This window comes from Rhinolophus sinicus, chromosome 2, assembly GCF_057876585.1.
Source record: "Rhinolophus sinicus isolate RSI-liver-muscle chromosome 2, RSI-T2T, whole genome shotgun sequence".
NCBI lineage: Eukaryota > Metazoa > Chordata > Mammalia > Chiroptera > Rhinolophidae > Rhinolophus > Rhinolophus sinicus.
Genome location: NC_142502.1, coordinates 127,277,473 through 127,297,725, shown reverse-complemented (window position 1 = coordinate 127,297,725; position 20,253 = coordinate 127,277,473). Strand labels below are relative to the sequence as shown.

General features: G+C 40.3%; 1 protein-coding gene across 4 annotated transcripts in view; it reads left to right on the top strand.

The window, feature by feature from the left end:
* Positions 1–10,385: 10,385 nt before the first annotated feature.
* RMND5A (required for meiotic nuclear division 5 homolog A) overlaps positions 10,386–20,253 on the top strand; it is a 56,690-nt gene continuing 46,822 nt past the window's right edge. For 2 of the 4 annotated variants that reach the window (XM_019749214.3, XM_019749215.3), the window contains exon 1: positions 10,499–11,173. In XM_019749214.3, coding sequence (XP_019604773.1) covers positions 11,032–11,173 — 142 coding nt within the window. In that variant the 5' untranslated portion in view covers positions 10,499–11,031. Of the gene's footprint in view, positions 11,174–20,253 lie in introns of all 4 variants that reach the window. The other 2 variants (XM_019749216.3, XM_074332295.2) reach the window with 2 other exon arrangements.

Sequence of the window (20,253 nt, the reverse complement as noted above, 5' to 3'; positions counted from 1 at the left end):
TAATTTCTCCTTCTGATATTTTATTGGTATATACAAATGCAACTGATTTCTGAATATTAATTTTGTATCCTGCTACTTTACTAAATTCATTTATGAGCTCTAATAGTTTCTTGGTGGAGTCTTTAGGGTTCTCTATATATAGTATCATGTCATCTGCATACAATGACAATTTTATTTCCTCCTTATCAATTTGGATGCCTTTTATTTCTTTTTCTTGTCTGATTGCTGTGGTTAGAACTTCCAGCACTATGTTGAATAGAAGTGGAGAAAGTGGGCAAACTTGTCTTGTTCCTGATCTTAAGGGGAATGGTTTTAGCTTTTCCCCATTGAGTATGATTTTAGCTGTGGGTTTATCATATATGGCCTTTATTATGTTGAGATATGATCCCTCTATTCCCACTTTCTTAAGGGTTTTTACCATAAATGGCTGCTGGATTTTGTTAAATGCTTTTTATGCATCTATTGATATGATCATATGATTTTTATTTTTCATTTTGTTAACGTGGTGAATCACATTAATTGATTTGCGGATGTTGAACCACCCTTGCATACCAGGAATGAATCCCACTTGATCATGGTGTATGATCTTTTTAATGTATTGCTGAATTCTGTTCACTAATAGTTTGTTGAGGATTTTTGCATCTATGTTCATTAGAAATATCAGCCTGTAGTTTTCTTTTTTTGTAGTGTGTTTTTCTGATTTTGGGATCAGGGTGACAGTGTTTGTAGTATTTTTTTATTTTACCTTTTGTGTAGTTTTTTTTTTTTTTTTTTTTTTCAGTGCTTGCCCGAGGCATTACATTATATATACTATCACAGTCTACTGGTGTCATGATTTTACTAGTTCAAGTTAACCTCCATTTACATCTTTGTCCTTTCTGTTTGTCTTAACTACTGTGGATGACAAAGGGGTTCTAAGGTAAGTAACCTCACAGGGTGATGTGATCATTAATTCCTAGGTCATGGTGGGTAGTCACACCCCAGGCCTATAACTTCTTTATTAAAAGGCTTAACTTTGCTTTAAGCTAGTCCTGTCCATTGTTTCTGTTCATCTAGGTTAACACACCTTGGAACACATCTCTCTTCAGACCCCTCCTTCTAAAGTATGACCACCCTCAGAGATCATATAATCTTAACTATTTTATAATCTGATCCCTGCCTTGCTTTCTCCCACTTTCATATAATCTTCTTTCCATTCCCTTCTTAATTCCAAATGCATAAAAGAAGCTGTCATTTTCTTGGAAGCATTTATCTCAGTCTGTCGAGATCTTGATTCCCTGCATGTCCTCTGATTCAAATAAAGTTTTATAAATATTCTCTACAGGATTGGACATTCTTACATGAACATACTTACTTCTACATACATTTAAAACCACATCAAACATTATTATGGTTTTTATTTCCACTGTCAATTTAGTAGTTTAGAAAATTCAAGAGAAAGAAAGTCCATTGTATGTACTAATATTTTTGTGTTATTATAGTGTTATTTCTTTCTTCTCAATGTTCCAAGCTTCCTTCTTGTATTATTTTCTTTCTGCTGAGAAAACATTCTTTTGGGTAGGTCTACTGGTGACAAATTCTCTTAGTTTTCCTTCATTTGAGGATATCTTTATTTCCTTTTAATTATTAAAGAGTATTTTCATGGGACATAAGATACTGGATTGACAATCCTTTTCTTTTAGTTCTTGAAGTGTTACGCTACTTCCTTCTGGTTCCCCATCATTCAGGTGCTGTTATTCATATTTGTGTTCCCCTTTAAGTAATGAGTCATTTCTCTCTGGCTGCTTTCAAGATATTTTCTCTGTCTTTAGTGTTGTGTTTTTTTTTAACTTTTATTTATTTGTGTTTTTCCAGGACCCATCAGCTCCAAGTCAAGTCGTTGTTTCAATCTAGTTGTGGAGGGTGCAGCTCACAGTGGCCCATGTGGGGATTGATCTGGCTACCTTGTTGTTAAGAGCACTGCGCTCTAACCAACTGAGCTAACCGGCCGCTCCATCTTTAGTTTTTAGAAGTTTAATTGTCATATCTTGGAGTGGATTTTTTTAATTCATTTTATTTGAGATTTGATCAACTTCTTGAATTTGTAGGTTTATGGCTTTTGCCAAGTTAGGGAAGTTTTCAGCTATCATTTCTTTGAATTCATTTTCAGTCCTCCTCTGATAGTCCTGCCCTTCTGTGACTACAATGATATGTTTGTTACCTTAAAAAAAAAAAAAAAATCGCATTGTCCCTGAGACTCTGTTCATTTTACTTTAGGCTATTTTTTTCTGTGTTGTTCAGGTTGGGTAAGTTCTATTGATCTGTTCCTCAAGTTCACTGATTCTATTTCTGTTATCTTCACTCTATTATTGAGCCCATTCAGCAATATTTTACTTATGTATTTTTCAGTTCTATAATTTCCACTTAGTTCTTTTTGATAGTTTATATTTCCTTGCTGAATTATTTATCTTTAATTTGTTTCAAGAGAATTTGTATATGATTGGTAAAGTATTTTTATGATAGCTGTTTTAACATAATTATAATTCTAACATTTGATTTACCTGATTGTTGGCATCCATCGAATGTCTTTTCTCATTCATGTTGTGATTTTCCTGGTTCTTGGAAGAGAGGTTTTGTTTTTTTTTTTCTTTAACTGTATCCTGAACATTTTGGATAGTATAGTATAAGGCTCTGGATCATATTTAATCTTCTGTTTTTTTAGTAGTCAGTCCGCTGTTGAGATTTAGCACATGGGCTGTTGGATATGTGTTTAGATTCTCTCTGGGTCCTGCCAATACCACCTTAGCAAAGTGGAGCACTGACTCACACTGCCTTGTAGCAAATGTATGAGGTTGAAGTTCAGTTCTCCATTTGCTCCACTGATAACTTCCCAGTGAAAGTGGGGCACCGGTTCCCACTGTCTTGTTGCCCCTGAGTGGGGGTCTAAAGTTAGCTCCCTGCTCAATTTTCTGATTCCACCTTATGGGGGAATTGGAGCACTACCTGCTTTTGTCAGGCAGGAGAGGAAGTTCAGCCCTTCCAACACCAGTCTGTGGTGGAATTGGAGTGCTGCCTCCTCCATCCACGGATTAGGGGGATTGAGTGGAAACATAACTCCTTGCTCAGCTCTGCTGAAACCATGCTGGGGAAGAGGGTGCAGTTTTTCTGTGTTTGGCAGTGAGACAGCTAAAGTTTTACATTGTAAGGCCACCCTTTCCCCCCATCCTGTGGCTTCGGAAAACAGGCTTTTTTTGGAGTTCTTATTATCTGTCCCTGTTTGTGGTGCTGGGTGGGAGGTTTTTATAGTGCCCTGTCTGAGATATGAAAGAAAATAAAGAAAAATGGGAACTTTACCACTATGATATTCTCAAGTCCCGAGAACCCTATGTATGTAGCCCAACTTCTTTCTGCCTTTCAAAATATTCCCACGTTTTTTTGTGCCGTGTCCGGTGTTTTTGGGGATAATGACCTGGATGAATGGGATTACTTCATATTAGTGGAACTGACAGTGTCTTCAAAAGGCCATTTTTAAACATTTGCTTAATTTACTACCTGGAGTCTCCCCCCAGGTTGTCAAAAGTCATGAATCTTGTATTTCATAGATTTACAGCCTAGACTCTGTCCTGAGCAGATGCATAGTAACAGACATAAACTGATGAATCAAATGCACACCTAACAAGAGAAAATGAAAGCACCCTATATTTCTATAGGGTTTCAGGGTTTACAGAACACTTTCTATATACATATACTCATATACATTTACTAATTAAATGTATACGTTTACTATTAGACATATATACGTGTGTGTATGTATATATGTATATATTACTCTCAACAATGTTGCAAGGTAGGTAGAGTAGGTATTGTTATTTTTTTTAAAAAAGGGGGCTGTTTGGTTAAAGTCCTTGCCAAAGGTTGAAAAGCTGGTTAAGTAGAAGTGTTATGATTTTTGTGAATTTTAGCCCTGGGCTCCTATTACCAAAACACACTATCTAGGGTAAATGATCCTTTGTTCTATTAGAAATCCCATGCTTAATAAGAAATCATGCAGAATAAGTTTGCCTTTATGAGATACAGTAGCTTACGGGTTTTGAAGTCAGACAAATACAAATTCCAACTCCACCATGTGTTAGTTGTGTAATCTTTAAAAAATTATTTAACCACTCTGTGCCTCAGTTTCTTCATTTTGTAAAGTGAGGATAACAATATTAATTAACCCTTCCAAAGGTTGCTTTTGATAATCACAGATTTAAAGCAAAGTGCCTGGCCGAATAAAAGGTAGCTATTATGATTATAGGGATAAACAAAGCATAAAAGACCTACTGCATTCCATGAGGAAGTAATGATTCAGACCCAAAGCTTCTGAAAGCAGGAAGGGTGCATCTGTCCATTCCTGTTTGGTTGTGTAGCACCTCACATGTTGCTTAATAAACATTGGCATCTCTGTAATGTTAGAACTGGAAGGGACTTAAAGGTCATCTATTTCAAGCTTCTCATTTTATAGATAAGAAAACTAAAGCTGGATGGGGTTGAATGAATTATTTTAGGGTTACGGTGCTAGCACCCTTCCTGCTCCACCTAGCAAACCATACAAATGAATGAGGAGGAAACAAAGTATAGAAAGACACACCAGATTCCAGAAAAAGAAAAGATTCAGACCAATAAAACCTGAGGGAGCAGCTTCAAAAGGTATGAATACTACTCCCTTACAGGCTGGGTACCATATACAAGGTTGGACAATTAAGTTCGTGAACTTGTTGCAATGATGTTGCTAAACATTTTTGATATCAGAAGGATTATTCATTATGAATTTGTACCAACTGGACTAATAGTTAACCAAGTTTACCACTTGGAAGTGCTGAAAAGGCTGTGTGAAAAGTTAGAAGAAAATGACCTGAACTATTTGCCAACAATTAATGGCTCCTGCATCACGACAATGCACCAACTCACATAGCACTGTCTGTGAGGGAGTTTTTAGCCAGGAAACAAGTAACTGTATTGGAATACCCTCCCTGTTCACCTGATCTGGCCCCCAATGACTGCTTTCTTTACCTGAAGATAAAAGAAATATTGAAAGGAAGACATTTTCATGACATTCAGGACATCAAGTGTAATATGATGACAGCTCTGATGGCCATCCCAAAAAAGAGTTCCAAAATTGCTTTGAAGGGTGGACTAGGCTCTTGTGTAGGTACATAGCTTCCCAAGTGCATACTTCAAAGGTGATGGTAGTGATATTCAGCAATGAGGTATGTAGCACTTTTTCTAGGATGAGTTCGTGAACTTAATTGTCAGACTGCGTACAGGGCAATGCCCGCATACTATCCTCTTAGAGGTATGTGAGGGGGTAGCTCAACTGGTAGGCAACCAATTAGAAGTGCCGTGGCCTCCAGAAGTGGTGAAGGCTACATTGGGAAGGCTTTGCGGGCGAGAGAGGCTGTCTTCAAGAAACATTAGTGGGGCTGAAGGAAGGGGGTAGTGGATATAGAAGAAAAGTCATCATTGTAAACACTGTCTATACAATTCCTAACAGTAGGTCATAATGGTGGGAAAGTGTCATCCTGCCAGCCAGCAAACAGGCATGTAAGCCTCTATGTGCCCAAAACTATACTGGAGACATAATAAAAGAAGTAGAAAATATTCAGATTAATATTTTTTGGTGTTTGTGGTGCTTTAACCCATTTCTTAAACTGTTCTTAGCAGCAATTTCCAGAAATGTCTCATGTGGATTTTTTTTTTTTTTGCTTGAAAATAATGAAAATTAAATTTAAAAAAATGATGACAAGGAATGATTATTTTTCATAACTCAGTATTTCATAACACATTTTGTCATTTTACCCTTACTTTTTTATGTTGGCCATCAGCTGGAATAGTCAGTAAATTAGCAAGATCTTTTCTATGAGATCTTTTTTTCACAATTATAATTATAAGCATAGTCTTTCTTATCCTTCTCGGAAAGTATATTTTGCATAAAAGTACATTTCTAAAGCAATTTTTAACAGATTGTCAAATCTGAAAGATGAAGTTTTGATGTTCTACCCTGCCTCTAAAAATAAAAGTTAAAAGCATACATGAGATATGTTGAATAAGGATGAGTGCTAAGCTATAGTTATGTGTAATAGCTACTAAACGTTTCAAAGACATGTCAAAAGCAGTCCTATAAACTTTTTTTTCTTGGTTAGAGAAATGTTTAAATGGACAAGAAAAGCAGTTTGCAAACTAGTTATATATAATGACAACTATCTTTTATAAAAATGCATGTATAGATGTATGTGTATGGGTATACACAGAAAAAACTCTGGAAATTCACCCCAAATGTTAAAACTGATTTTTTTTCTGGGTCTTGAGATTTCATGGGATTATTTTTGTTTACTTATTTGCATTTTCTAATTTTCTTACAATGAATGTGTATATTGGACAGAAGACAAAGGGTTTCGTTTTTCCTTTTTTAAATGTTTACTTAAGTGTTACAGAGAATCGAATTTGGAGTGGAAGTTTCTCCAGACTGAACAGAATATGGGGCAGTAGTCCATTTGATACTGGAGTGGTGTTTGTTTGTGTGTGTTAATTCTTTTTTGTTGTGTGAAATACAATCATAGAAAAATAATTTGTAGTTGTTCTGAAAATTGAATTTTCCCCCTCTTGCTTCTAGAGCCCTTCCTCTGAGAAATCAAGGTTTAGGCTTAAAGCAATTATGCACTGGGTATGAAAGGCCAATTCAAAGTAAAGAAAGAACATAAAGATCTCTGCCCATACAAGTACTATTTTCTCTCCTTGTTTGAATTTCAGGCCTCTTCTCCTCCTGTTTGTTAATTCTCTTTCCTTTAACAAATACCTAGAGCACTTTTTCTATGCTCCTTAAATCATGGGAGAGAAAAAGAAGTCAACCCTGACCTAAGAGCTAACAATCTGAGCACATAAGGCAAATATTTAAAAAGTTAACCAAAAATAGAGGGGCAGTGTATACCTAGGCATTAAGTGATTTGACTCACACAGAGAAGTCCTAGAGAAGTTCAAGGAGTGGTTGGTAATTTACTGTATAGTTATGGTCTAGATTAGCAGTGTTTAATAGAACTTTCTACAGAGATGGAAATATTCCTTTTGTGCTCATTAGCACAGTAGCCACTAGCCACATATTATTACTGAATACTTGAAATGTAGTTAGTATGATTGAGGAATTGAATTTTTAATTTTATTTAATTTAAATGGCTATCTATAATTGGTATTACCACATTGAAGAAGATAGGCAAAGCTCTAGAAGGTATCAATAGTTAAAACAGGACTTGACCTGGTACTTGAAGAAAAGGGAGGATTTGAATAGCTAATAAAGAAAAGCATTCCAGGAGAATAAAAAGCATGAATAAGTTGTGCTCAATTAACACTGAAAGTATGAAAGTGTTTGAATGGGGAATTATGATCGGTTGCTACACTGGGCAGACTATGTATCTGAGAGTTAGGATTTGAAGCCGTAGGTAATAGGTAGTCATTGTTTTTTGTTTTTTTAATTGAGGTATAATGTCAATTGATATATAACATTACACTAGTTTCAGGTATATAACATGATTTGATATTTGTATAATTATTTCTGATCAGTGGATAATAGCTCTTACCATGTGCCAGGCACTATGTTGAGTGTCTTACATGTATCATCTCATTTAATTGTTATAACAACCTTTTGAGGGGAATGAAGATTCATTTGGTGGCTTTGTAAGGGTAAGAGATCAAAGGCAGATAAGTGAAGCAATTACAATCTTGGAAACATGTCAAAGATACTAATGAAGGTGAGGATGCAGAAATTAAAAAGTCTCACTTAAGACATTAGGAAGTTAGAGTTAACAGAACTTGATGTCTGACTACATGTAGAGGGTGAATGAAAAAGGGAGCGAGACAATCTTTATCCCTAGGGATACTGAGGAGGACAAAATCCTGGGGAACACTAATGATTCTGGGGTGAATCAAGGCAGTTGACTTCTCAAAGGAAAGGGATCTGGAGAGGGATGTAAATGGGTGGCAATGGAAATAATTTAGTGGGAGTCAAGGAATCTAATAGAAAAGTTTTTCAAGACTCCTACAGGTAAGTTAAAGATGAGGATGGAGAAGTGGCAGAGGAGCCTGGGAAAGTTAAGGTAATGTTGATAAAATTTGAGCAAAGGGAGGAAAGTTGGTTTTGGAAGGAAAATATAAATTCTGGTTTTGGCATGTTGATTAGAGATAATGAGTCCTCTGGATTATAATGTCTTGTTGGTTGGAGGGAATGTGGAACTAGAGTTTATTAGGCAGATCAGGGCTGGAGAGGGGCAATTGTAATGTGTTTTCCCAGGACAGCAGGTAAAAGGAAAAAAGGTCGAGGATAGAACCTGGGGTGAATGCCCATCCACATAAGAAAGCTAACTGAGAAAGAAGAGCGAGCCAGGGAGAAGGGGTGACTGAACCATACCAGAGCAATACCCTGGAGGTCAAGGTAGAATGTTAAAGGTGAAGGTGAGTCAGAATTTTCATGTGTTGCAGTGAGGTCAAGGAACACAAAAGAGTGAGAAAAAGGTGACTGAGTTTATCAAGGACATCTTTGGAGAAAAGGGAGGAACAAGTGTAGAGGATTTGTCCTCAGTAGAAGAACTGAGAGGAAATTGGGTAAAGCTTGAGGAGGATTAAATGAAGATTCTTCCCCCACCCCATCCCTTAGGTAGGTCAGACCCATTCAGCCTGAAAGGAGAAAGTAAGAACCTAGTGCAAAGGAGGGAAGGAAGGAAGATCTGGATAGAGGTGAGATGTAGCCAGCAGGCCCCAGCGTTGGCAGCTTTGGAAGGGACAAGGGACTCCTGTTCCTTTGGGTTCTTGACAATAGTTCACAAAGTGGATGGCACGGACAGAAACGAGTGGCAGAGGGTGCTGGAGATAAAGAGGGTGCTTGTTTTTTATCTTCTCAGTGAAGCAGGAATCAGGGCCATTGGCCAAGAAAGAGGAGAGAAAGGAGAGTGGATTAGATGCAGAGGACAAAGGAGATATGTAACAGAACAGCTGGGACTGCCCTTGAGAATCACCAAGAAACGAATGAAAGGATTAGGGACTAGACCAATGTGACTTCATGACTAAATTGTCAATCCAGATACACTTCTGGGAACTGACAATAGTAATAACCTGGACCGCCACCATTTATCATGTGACTATCATGTGCTTATTATGGGCATTTACATATATTAGCTCATTTAATTTTCCTAAGAATGTAATGAAGTACTATTAATTCCAATTATAAAGAAGGAAATTGGGGCTCAAAAAGGTTTTGCCTTATTATTAAAAAAAAAAAAAAAAAGTTGCCTACTGTGTTCTGTTCTGGGCACAGAACCAGAGGCCAGGGGCCTGCTTTCGTGGAGCTTTTATTGATGATGTACAGACAGAAAAGTACACGAATCAGATTTAATAAGTGGTGAGAAAATAATAAAACTAGTGATATAATTGATATCATAATAAAAATAATACAGCAATGGAGGAAGGAATGCTGGAACGTAGAGGCTACATTAGTGTAGTCAGGGGAGGACCCTGAGGTGACAAGTGAGCTGAGAACTTTAGGACAAGAGAGGTGGAAGAGTTTTCCAGGCCAACAAGAAGGGTAAGTGTAAAGGCCCTCAGGCAGTATTGGCTTGGCTACTGAAGCAACACTAAGGTTAATGTAGCTGAATGAAGAAGCTTAGTGAGGAAGGGTATACAGGTCAAGGTTGGAGGCGCCAACAGCAACTTGATCCGAATCAATGGAATAAGGCGCCTAAGAGGCAGGGACCACGCTGTCCGGCTCTGCAACCAGTTTCCATTCCGCGAAACTGCCAGCACGTGGCACCTGGGTGAAGCAACCGGTCAAGAAAGGTTCCAGGACCAGGCGCCAAAGTGCAGAGGCCCGAGAGGTGTGATGGGGGTGAGGGGGCGCGGACTGTGACCTGCTACTGGTATTGCAGGCGTCTAGGTAGCACTGACGGCCGCTCGGGGCTCTTTCTGATACCGGCCCAGCTCGACTAGCAAGTAGCTCAACCCGCCTTTAATTCCCGTTAGTGACCCCCGCCCGGCCTGGCTTGGTTTTTCCACCGCGGCGACGAGTCCGTGTTCCAAAACTTAGGAATGACAGTACTCCCGAGTGACAGGGAGATAAGATAATTTATGGCTAGGGCGAAGACCTATGGAACCTAGACCTTTTCCTTCCTGTCGTTTTTCCGCACGGTTTTCCAGAAATAACTTGCTTCCCAGTTTGCTCTCCAAGTCACCCCCTCCAACAGCGAGACTATTGGTTTGGCCCCTAGACTCGGATTGGCTGAAGGTTTACGCCTAGGCCAGGGATTGGAGGACATTGGTTCCTTACGTATGCACTGCGCCCATTGGTTCGTTTTCCTGGTTTCTGGGAGGAGTGGTTAGGTGCGGTTTCCACCCTCTTGTTTACGGAGCGCGTAGTTGTAGCGCTCTCTGAGAGCTGGGGCTGCCTCCAAAGTTCCCTGTTTAGCTCCTCGGACCAATTGGGTCTCTGTTCCACCCTCCACCTCTCCCTTGCACGCCTCTCGCGTGGTACGGCCCTCACCTGTGGGGCGGCGGCGCGAACGCACGCCGCAGCGTTCCTCCGCCCGCGCTCGCTGGGCTGCTTCCCCTCGCGGGTGCGCTTGGTACGGCCCGCGCCGCCTCCTTCCTTCGCTGGGGTGGCTCCTCCCCTCTCGGGTCCGCGGCTCTTGGTGCCGCCCTGGAGAACCAGGTCATCGGCCGGTTCCCGTGAAAACAAAAACAATCGGCCGCGCGGCCGCGGGCTCCCGAACGCGGCAAGCGGGGAACAGGGACGCGGGGCCGGGTGGGGCGAGCAACCGAGAGCGTACGCAACGCGCGGGGCGCCGGGCGCCATGGGGCAGGCGGGCACAGACTGCACGGGGCTCCGCCGGCGCCGGGGCTAGCTTGCCCGCCGCTTCAGCAGCCCGCGCCGCCCGCCTGGGGGACGAGGAGCAGGACGCGGCCTCGGCCGGGCCCGGGACGAACGGTTGCGGACACCCGGGCGCCGAGGAGCCGAGCGCCGCCGCCGCCTCCGAGATGGATCAGTGCGTGACGGTGGAGCGCGAGCTAGAGAAGGTGCTGCACAAGTTCTCGGGCTACGGGCAGCTGTGCGAGCGCGGCCTGGAGGAGCTCATCGACTACACGGGCGGCCTCAAGCACGAGATCCTGCAGAGCCACGGTAGGGCGGCTGGGTTGGGCGCGCGGGGCCGGGCCCACCCGTCCGCGTCCCTGAAGCCATGGCTCGCCTGGAGGGGTGCCCTCGGAGGGCCGTTTCCCCCCTCCACGAGGCGCGGAGATCCTTAGACCCCCGTGACTTTTCCTTTTCTTCTGGATTTGACTCGAACCTGTCCGACCTGGTTGTTAATTAAGAGTGAGCGCGATCCCACCCGGAAACCCATCCCGGAGCCGCGTGCTCCAGCTATGTTAAACCTGCGTGGGGGGTCGGTCCGCCGCACCTGCAAATCGCCGCCCTCCGGGTTGGGTGCCCCTTGCCCGACCGGCCGGGAGGGTCTGGGTGATGAGGAAAACTGCGGGAACCCCTTTCCTCCTCCCCTGCTTCAAATCCTTTTTCGGGGAACTGGCTTTCCTTTTTTTTTTTTTAAATTGGAAAGTCGAGTGTTATTCTTAGCTGTGGGTTAACAGAACAGCCGCTTCTGCAACTTCAGAATTTGCTGTGTGGAAGCAGCTCTTCAACTCCGCAACAGCGCTGACATGATTGCAAGGGAATTAGCTGAACCAAACTGGTCAGCTCTCCTAGTGTAACCTATGATGAGACTGAGGAACAATTGGAAATTCTTCCTGAAGCAAATTGTGTCACAAGTTGTTAGTTACTTGCCTTAATTGGTCAAGTGTTTATTTGTTTCCTTTTAGAAAACATGTTTTTTTTAGAAGGTGTTTTACCTAGGTTATTTCATTCTTGCCCAAGAGCCTGGAGCAGACGCTTTGCCAAAGTTAGCTTGTGGAAGCTGGTTGGGAAGGTTTTTTGTTTTTTTAAGTGACATTAAAGGTCTGGTATCCTTACATTAAAATATTCACTGTGATGATTCCTTTTGCTCAAGAAGTAGGGGACTTTTTATTTAATAGGTTTATTCAGAAGGTTGATAGAGGGTCTTTTCAAACTTGTAGGCTGAACAGAAATTTATGTAAGGGAAGATTTGGTAACTGGGGTGAAATGCTGATACTTGTGGCAGGTGAGATGAAGGCAGTGGAGCTGAGTTTCTCTCTCCTTCTCTCCATTCTTCCACACCTACCTTTCCCAGATGGCTTTCAGTTGAGAGTAAGTGCTATTCCATGGTAAGGGAGCCTTATAACATCATCTCATTCTGGACTTCACAGTCATTTTTGAACTCCGGGGAGGAAGCAAACTTGCAACCATAGTGGGGGTAGGAGTTGAAATATTAATATGGAAAAATTAGCAGACCTAGGTGGTTGCCTGTGAAGGGGAATGGAGGTGGAGTGGTCTGGGAATTCTGGGGAGGCTCTGGTGAATTTGGTTTTGGACATGTGAGATGAAGGGAAGGGGGAGTCAACCAGGATATAGAGTCAAGTGATTAATGTTTACTGGTTCCCAGAGATGATGCATAGATGGTGTTCAGGAGAAAAGGTGTTGGTCTGGGAAAGAAATACCATTTTTTAGCTTAATTTGCCAGAAGTTCAAGGATTGTACTGAGCTCTGATTCTTATCCTTAATTATTTTGATTAAACTTTAGATTCACTTAATTTCCCCAACTTGAGGGAAGAGAAGACACTGCTGTCATTTAGTTGTACCAGGCTTTCAATGAGAGTTTCCCTGTAAGCATGAAAATTGGTCTAATTTAAAATTCAGTATGGTTGATGCTGTTTCATTCCCAGTGTGCCCTTGACCTAATTTGGATAATGCACTGCTGTTTCTCAAACTTTACTCACACATGTGCAGATGGATTTATTATTTTTCAGATGGATTTATGATTTTACTTAAGTAGATTTGTCCTCCTAAACAATGATATTTGTGAAGTCATAGGTTTGGTGTGATAGTATAGGTTACATGTTAAAAATAAATTCATAACCATTGAAGTATTATTCCACATACAGGTAAAATCACCTGTATGTTATGGGAACCACATTTTGGACAACCCTTGATTAAGATAAATAGTATGGATAAATTTTGGTGATTTAACTTGTGATTATATGCCTTTTAGCATATTTTTTTTCCTACTGGCAAATATATTTATATATTTCCTTTTGTGGTGGAAGGGACAACAGAAAAGAACTGTATAGTACTGCTGATATTCTAAATATCAGCAATATTGGTGAAAGAAGAGTAGACGGAAACAATTGGATAACAGTTTTATGACATGTTTGAAGTGTACTTGGGAAAATTACAGTTTTTGTAAGAGTACAGTGTGTGCAGTATTTTTTATTATTTTTCTAAAGGAGTTCTAACATGGTTTCTGAAAGTAATTCTCAGGGAATTTTCTAAATTTAAATTTTATTTATTTTGAGTAGATAATACATTCAAATGGTATGAATTCAAATGATAAAAAGGATAACCAGTAAAAAAATCTCCCACTCATTCTTGGACGACTTAACTGGCCACCTCACAGACAAAGACGCTGATTTCCAGGAAAAATTTAAGGGAATTCAGGAAAATAATAATAATAATTTGTCACTATTCATTTTTACTTTGAAACACTGGACATGTAATTCTACTTGCTGTGATTTAGGCTTAGTATCATCTCAGTTTGGAAGTTGGTAAAGACAGCTTCAATTGTGGGAAGCTTCTAAAACTCCTTTTTTGTGTGTACTCCTGGTAGTTAAACTCATTTAAACCATGATCCTCAACCTTTGTTTATCTCTTTGGTGAATCAAAGAGAATTATTGCAGAACTGTTTTCTTTTTTAAAAGTTGTGGGTAATAAGGACTTCTGGCCAAGATGGTAAAGAAAGTCAAGGCTGTAACTTCCCTCCTCTCATGACTACATCAAAATCACAACTAAACTATGGAACAACCATCATTGATAGTCGCTTGAAGTCTAGTTGAACAGAAGTCCTATATCTAAGGATATACAGAAGCCATGTCGAGACTGGTGGGAGGGGCAGAGACCTAGAACAAGTTGGTCCCACACTGGTGTGTGGTAGTTAAGAATTGGGAGGTATATCTCAGCTGGAGAGGCGCCCTCCAATCCCCGCAGGAGTGAGGGGTTCCAACCCCACTTCAGGCTTTCCAGCCCAGGGCTCCAGTGCCAGGAAAAGAGGTCTCCATAACTTCTGGCTGTGAAAACTAGCAGACATTGTGGCGACTGGAATCCCAGGCCACACACGGGCTTACTCTTCAGGGGCCCACACACGGACTCACTCTGTAACCTACTCGCCGGCCGACTCACTTGGTCTGAGATCCAGCACTGGGGCAGCAGCTCGAAAAGTCCCGGGAAGGAACTGAATTGTTTGCTTCAGGACAAGTGCTGGAGGGGCAGCTTTCTCCCACACAGAAATACTAGCAGAAGCCATTGTTCCTTTGTTGAGCCCTCCCCCACCCAGCCTGCATGCACAGGTGGCTTCCATATCTGAGTCTCTGTCAACCTGACACTGTTCTCCCTGCCCTTGGTGATTCCCACCCAACCTGTGGGACCTGTCCAACTTGTGGGCCCACCCAAGCGTCTTCCAGTGGCTTTTTCATACAAACAGCCTGTCTTGACTCATGCTGCCGACTTTGCTAAAATCTCTCAAAGGTTCACAGGCCCCAAGCCAACAACATTAGGCCTTGGCATCCCCCGTACCACTTGCTGAGCAACCCTGATCCCGGCACTAATGGCAGCTGGCCTAGTTTCGCAGCTTGGGCCCTACAGGACACCTACTACATAAGGCCACTTTGCTAACACCGGGAGACTTAGCATCTCTACCTAATACATAGAAACAAATACGAAGAGTCAGCCAAAATGGGGAGACAAACACGTGCCAAATGAAAGAACAGAACAAAGCTCCAGAAAAACAACTAAAATGGAGACAATCTATCAGATGCAGAGTTTAAAACACTGGTTATAAGGATGTTCAGTGATCTCAGCGAGAATTTCAATAGAGATAAAAGATACAAAAATGGAGGTAGAAAACAAAGTCAGAAATGAAGAATTCAATAACTGAAATGAAGAATACATTGGAGGAAATCAACAGTAGATTAGATGAAGAAGAGAATCGAATCAGCTATTTGGAAGATAAGGAAGCAGAAAATACCCAATCAGAACAGCAAAAAGAGAAAAGAAAGGATAGTTTAAGGGGCTCTGGGACAACATCAAGCATATCAACCTTCACATCATTAGGGTACCAGAAGGAGAAGAGAGAGAGAGCAAGGAATGGAAAACCTGTTTGAAGAAATAATGATGGAAAACTTCCCTAACCTGGTGAAGGAAATAGACATACAAGCCCAGGAAGTGCAGAGAATCCCAAACAAGATGAACTCAAAGAGGCCAACACCAAGACACATCACAATTAAAATGACAAAGGTTAAAAACAGAGAAAATCTGAAAAGCAGCAAGAGAAAAGCAAGGGAGCTCCTATAAGACTGTCAGATGATTTCTCAACAGAAACTTTGCAAGCCAGAAGGGATTGGCAGGAAATATTCAGAGTCATGATAAGCAAGGACCTACAACCAAGAACCTACAACCAAGATTACTGTACTCAGCAAAGCTATCATTTAGATCAGACATCCCAACAGCTTCCCAGACAGCAAAAAAACTAAAGGAGTTTATCACTACCAAACCAGTATTACAAGAAATGTTAAAGGGACTTCTTTAAGAACAAGAAGGGGAAAAAAAAAAACACATCAAAAATATGAATAATAAAATGGCAATAACTACATATCAACATTTAAATGTAAATGGATTAAATGCTACACTCAAAAGACATAGGAGGGCTGAATGGATAAGAAAACAAGACCCATACATATGCTGCCTACAAGAGACTCACTTCAGATCGAAAAGAACACAGACTGAAAGTAAAGGGATAGAAAAAGATATATCATGGAAATGGAAATAAACGAAAAAACTGAGGTAGCAATACTTATATGAGACAAAATATAGACTTTAAAACAAGGGCCATAACAAGAGACAGACGAGGGCCCAATGATCTCACTTCCTGGTGTTTATTTGAAGAATCCCAAACGTTACTTTGAAGGGATATGTGCATCCATATGTTCATTGCAGCATTATTTACAGTTGTCAAGATAACAGAGGCAACCTGGGTGTCCATCAATGTATGAATGAATAAAGAAGAGGTCATATGTATATGGAATATTACTCGACCATAATAAAGAATGATTCTTGCCATCTGCAACAACATGGATGGACCTAGAGGGTATTGTGCTGAGTGGAGTAAGTCAGACAGAGAAAAACAAATGTCATGATTTCATTTATATGTGGATTCTAGAGAACAAAGGATAAACGAACAAGCAAAACGGAAACAAGCTTATAGAGCATTCTGATGGTTGCCAGACTGGGGGGTTGGTTTGGGAAGAAGGGAGGAAAGGATTAAGTGGTACAAATTGATAGTTAGAAAATAGTCATGGGGATGTAGACTATAGCATGGGGAATATAGTCAGTAGTATTGTAATAGCTATGGTGTCAGATGGGTACAGGATTTATTGGGGTGATCACTTTGTAAGTTACATAAATATCTAGTCACGGTGTTGTATATCTGAAGCTAATACAATACTGTATGTCAGCTATAATTGAAAAAAATATTTTAAAAAATTGGAGGGTGACAAATGAGAAGGTAAGTAGGCAATTAAGTACAAAAGGAAAAACATGGTGGTCACATTTTAAATTTCTGTGATGTGGGCTTGTATTTTCAGCAAACAGAAAGCAAAGGTCAAGGGTCACATGTTAGGTGTAACTTTCATTCTAGAATTTGGGTTGTATGTATTATACATATGTATTGAAAAGTATGCTTATATATAAATTCTTTGTGCTTTCCAGAGCATACCAGTGTTGAATGTAAAAGGATCAGGGTTTGGTGGACTAGTGGTTTGTTTACTTATTCACGTTTTTTCTTTGATGTACTTGGGGTAGGGTACATAGTCTGGTCTCCTGTTTGTTAATGTTTTGCTGAATACTTTTTGCTAAATACTAACAAGACACTGTTGCAAGAATAATGACTAAGTTTTGAATTGAATAAAATTTGATATCTACGTTTAACGTCTAGTCTGGAAAGTAGCAGATAAATAGGTCAGAAAAGTTTGCATGGGTAGCAGAAGTCATTGTTCAAATACTCCTTTAAGAGGAGAATAGACTAGTAACCAAATTAGAGTTATTTTAGATGGTGAGAATAATAGGCCATTGTTTGTGTTTCCAGTTGGGTTTAGAAGTAGATTTAACTTTTTCAGCCATTCCTTTCCAGGCTCATTTAAGAGATATTTCTTTGTTATTTGGCACCTTATTCATTCAGACTAGTGTGGTACTTGGGATTCTTTTGGTTGAAGGTGGCAGAATAGTTTTAATTAAAATGGAATTTGTTGACTCATAACTAAATAGGCTGAGGTTAGGCCAGGCTGGCTCCAGGGGCACAAAGGATGTCATGAGGACTGGTTTTCTTCTCTTCTTCTCAGCATGGTTGGCTCATTCTCAAAGGAGCGTTCTCCATATGGACGTGAAGATGGCCAGTGGAGCTCATGTCATTCTTACTGCTAGGGACCCCAAAGACAGGAACATGCCTGTTGTCTGCATTTCCAACAAAAGTACCAGGGTAGTACTACCCTTATTGTCTTGGTTTGGGTGATGTAAGCCTCTCCCTGAATCAGTAACTGGGGCAAGAGCATGGCGTTCATTGGCCACCTTGGTCTATGCTTACCTGGGATCCACTAGTGGTCCTGGGATCCACTATTGATCAGATAGAGAAAAGAGTTCTAGAGAAAGGGAAACGTGTACCTAGAATAAAAGTCTACTTTATATATATATATATTTTATAAGTGAGGTACATTAATAGCATTGTTCTTTGAGATGTTTTCTTGACTAGTCTAACCTTTATTTCTCAGTTTTTGTCTTGCCTCCTAATTGTAATGTTTATATAATTCAAATACTGAATTGTTAGTATAACTTAATCTGTAGACTAGAGAAAATGATTTGATTCATGTTACCTTTGGGAACTTATTTGAAATTGCTTTAATGCTTGACATAATAAAATCATTGTCCTAAGGTTATTTTATCTTTTAAGTAATTTCTAATTGTAGATAAATAGGGAGAAACTTGCCAGCACTTTCGTGATATAGAGAAATGTCTGTTGTTTTTGTGTCTTAATCTATTATTAGGATGGTGAAAATGGTGTTTAAGCAAACTATTCACTTGGGATATTAAAACTTTATTTAGGGCCCTGCTTCTTCATCTTTGAAAATAACCCCAAAATGCAGTTTAGGGGAGAATTGTGGAAGGTCCTGGCTTGACGTACGTACGTGGAGCCCCATGGTACTCAGTGTGACTCCCAGAAGTTGATACATACTAGGGAAGTGATGATCTCTAACTGGGCATTTCTTTGAAAGCGCCACGAATTTGTTGAAGAGTGATGGAAACTTCCGGCCTTCCTCTTAGATTAGGTGCTAGTCTAAAGCCTTAAAGAACTGGGATTAGAATTTCCAGTAGGACTTGAGTCTTTTAGAGTTATACTTTCATCTTATTTGGGTTTGGTGATTGTATGGCTGAGCTCAAAATGGTTCTTTGGGAACACCGGGGAGTCCGTAATAAGGCTTATATTGCCAAGTCTTTCTCCATTTAAGATTGAGGTCTGAGTAGTAATTTCTTCTTGTACTGCGGTACAATCTGGTGTGTTGTCTTTGATGAGTTTGCTGTGTCTGTGGAATCCATATGGATTTAATATCTTATCATTGATATATGAAGACATTTGGGACGAGATAGGAGAGACTTCTTTTAAAAGAAATTAGGACCTTAGAGAACTTGGAGGCTAATTGAGGAGATAAGAAGATGAGTCTGCACTTGTGGAATAAAATACAATTTTGCCCTTGAGCTCAGGAGATCTGGGTTTGAGTCCTTGCTCTGCCGTTTACTGGTTCTACAATCTTGCTTAGCCTGTTTCCTTTTCAGTAAACTGATAACTTATAACACAGTTATGGGAATTAAGTGGGTAATAGATGTGAACTGGCTTTGAAATCTGTAAAACAAGTGTATTTGTTATTTTTAAGGTCTATGCCTTTAATCAGTGTTAAGCGTTGTTTTAATTGAAACACTTTGACTCTTCAGGTATATTTATTACTGGTGTATGTTAAACACCGTTCTGTGCCCAGGGAATGGACCTGCTTAACATTGTAAGGCATACTCAAAATGTATAAGAAACAGAATCTTCAAGAAACTTTAGTTGGATAATGAGACCAGACTTACATTTGAGAGGGGGGGAAAAAACCAAGGCCATGGCACAGCATATATAACAGTGGTTTTGTTTGGCACAAATACTAGCAGTTCAGAGAAATGGGAAGAGAAGGAGCCCTTAGGAAGAACTACATGGGGCACCTGGTCAGTAGTAGTTAATCACCAGTTATAGGTGAAACTAGATTAAGTCTTTTGAGAGTTATTAGGTTGGTACAAAAGTAATTGTGGTTTTTGCAGTTTTTAACCTTTTAAACCGCAGTTACTTTTGCACCAACCTAATAAAAAGGACAAGCAATTTTTCTCATGCTTTAAGAACTTTTTATCCAGCTAGGGATATGAGACTGGTATGTTTTTAACAAACACAAACAAACAATGCCCTGTAATGCAAGGCCATATACAGATAAGATAGTCCCCGACTTACGACTTACGATGGCTCAGCTTAGGATTTTTTTGACTTTACAATGGTGCGAAAGCGATATACATTCAGTAGCAGCCATACTTCAAGTTTTGAGTTTTGAATGTTGATCTTTCCCTGGGTTGGTGATATGTGTTAAGATACAAGATGCTGGACAGCAGCAGCAGCCGCAGCTCCGGTCAGCCATGCAATCACGAGGGTAAACAATGGATACTCTCCAGCAGGGGTGTCCAAAGTTTTTTCAACGTTTTTCACCAAGGGCCATATGCGGTAAAATACACAAACAGCCAGGCCACTCACTGGAGGTGAAGTACGTATTGCCTCACCTGGTTTATTTAAGTAAACTAAATATATTTTTGGAATTTGCTGCGGGCCAATTATCAATGGATTGTGGACCGCAGTTGGCCTGTGGGCCGCAGTTTTGACACCCCTGCTCTACAGTGTATTCATTGTGTTAGATAATTTTACCCACCTGTACGCTAATATAAGTGTTCTGAGTATG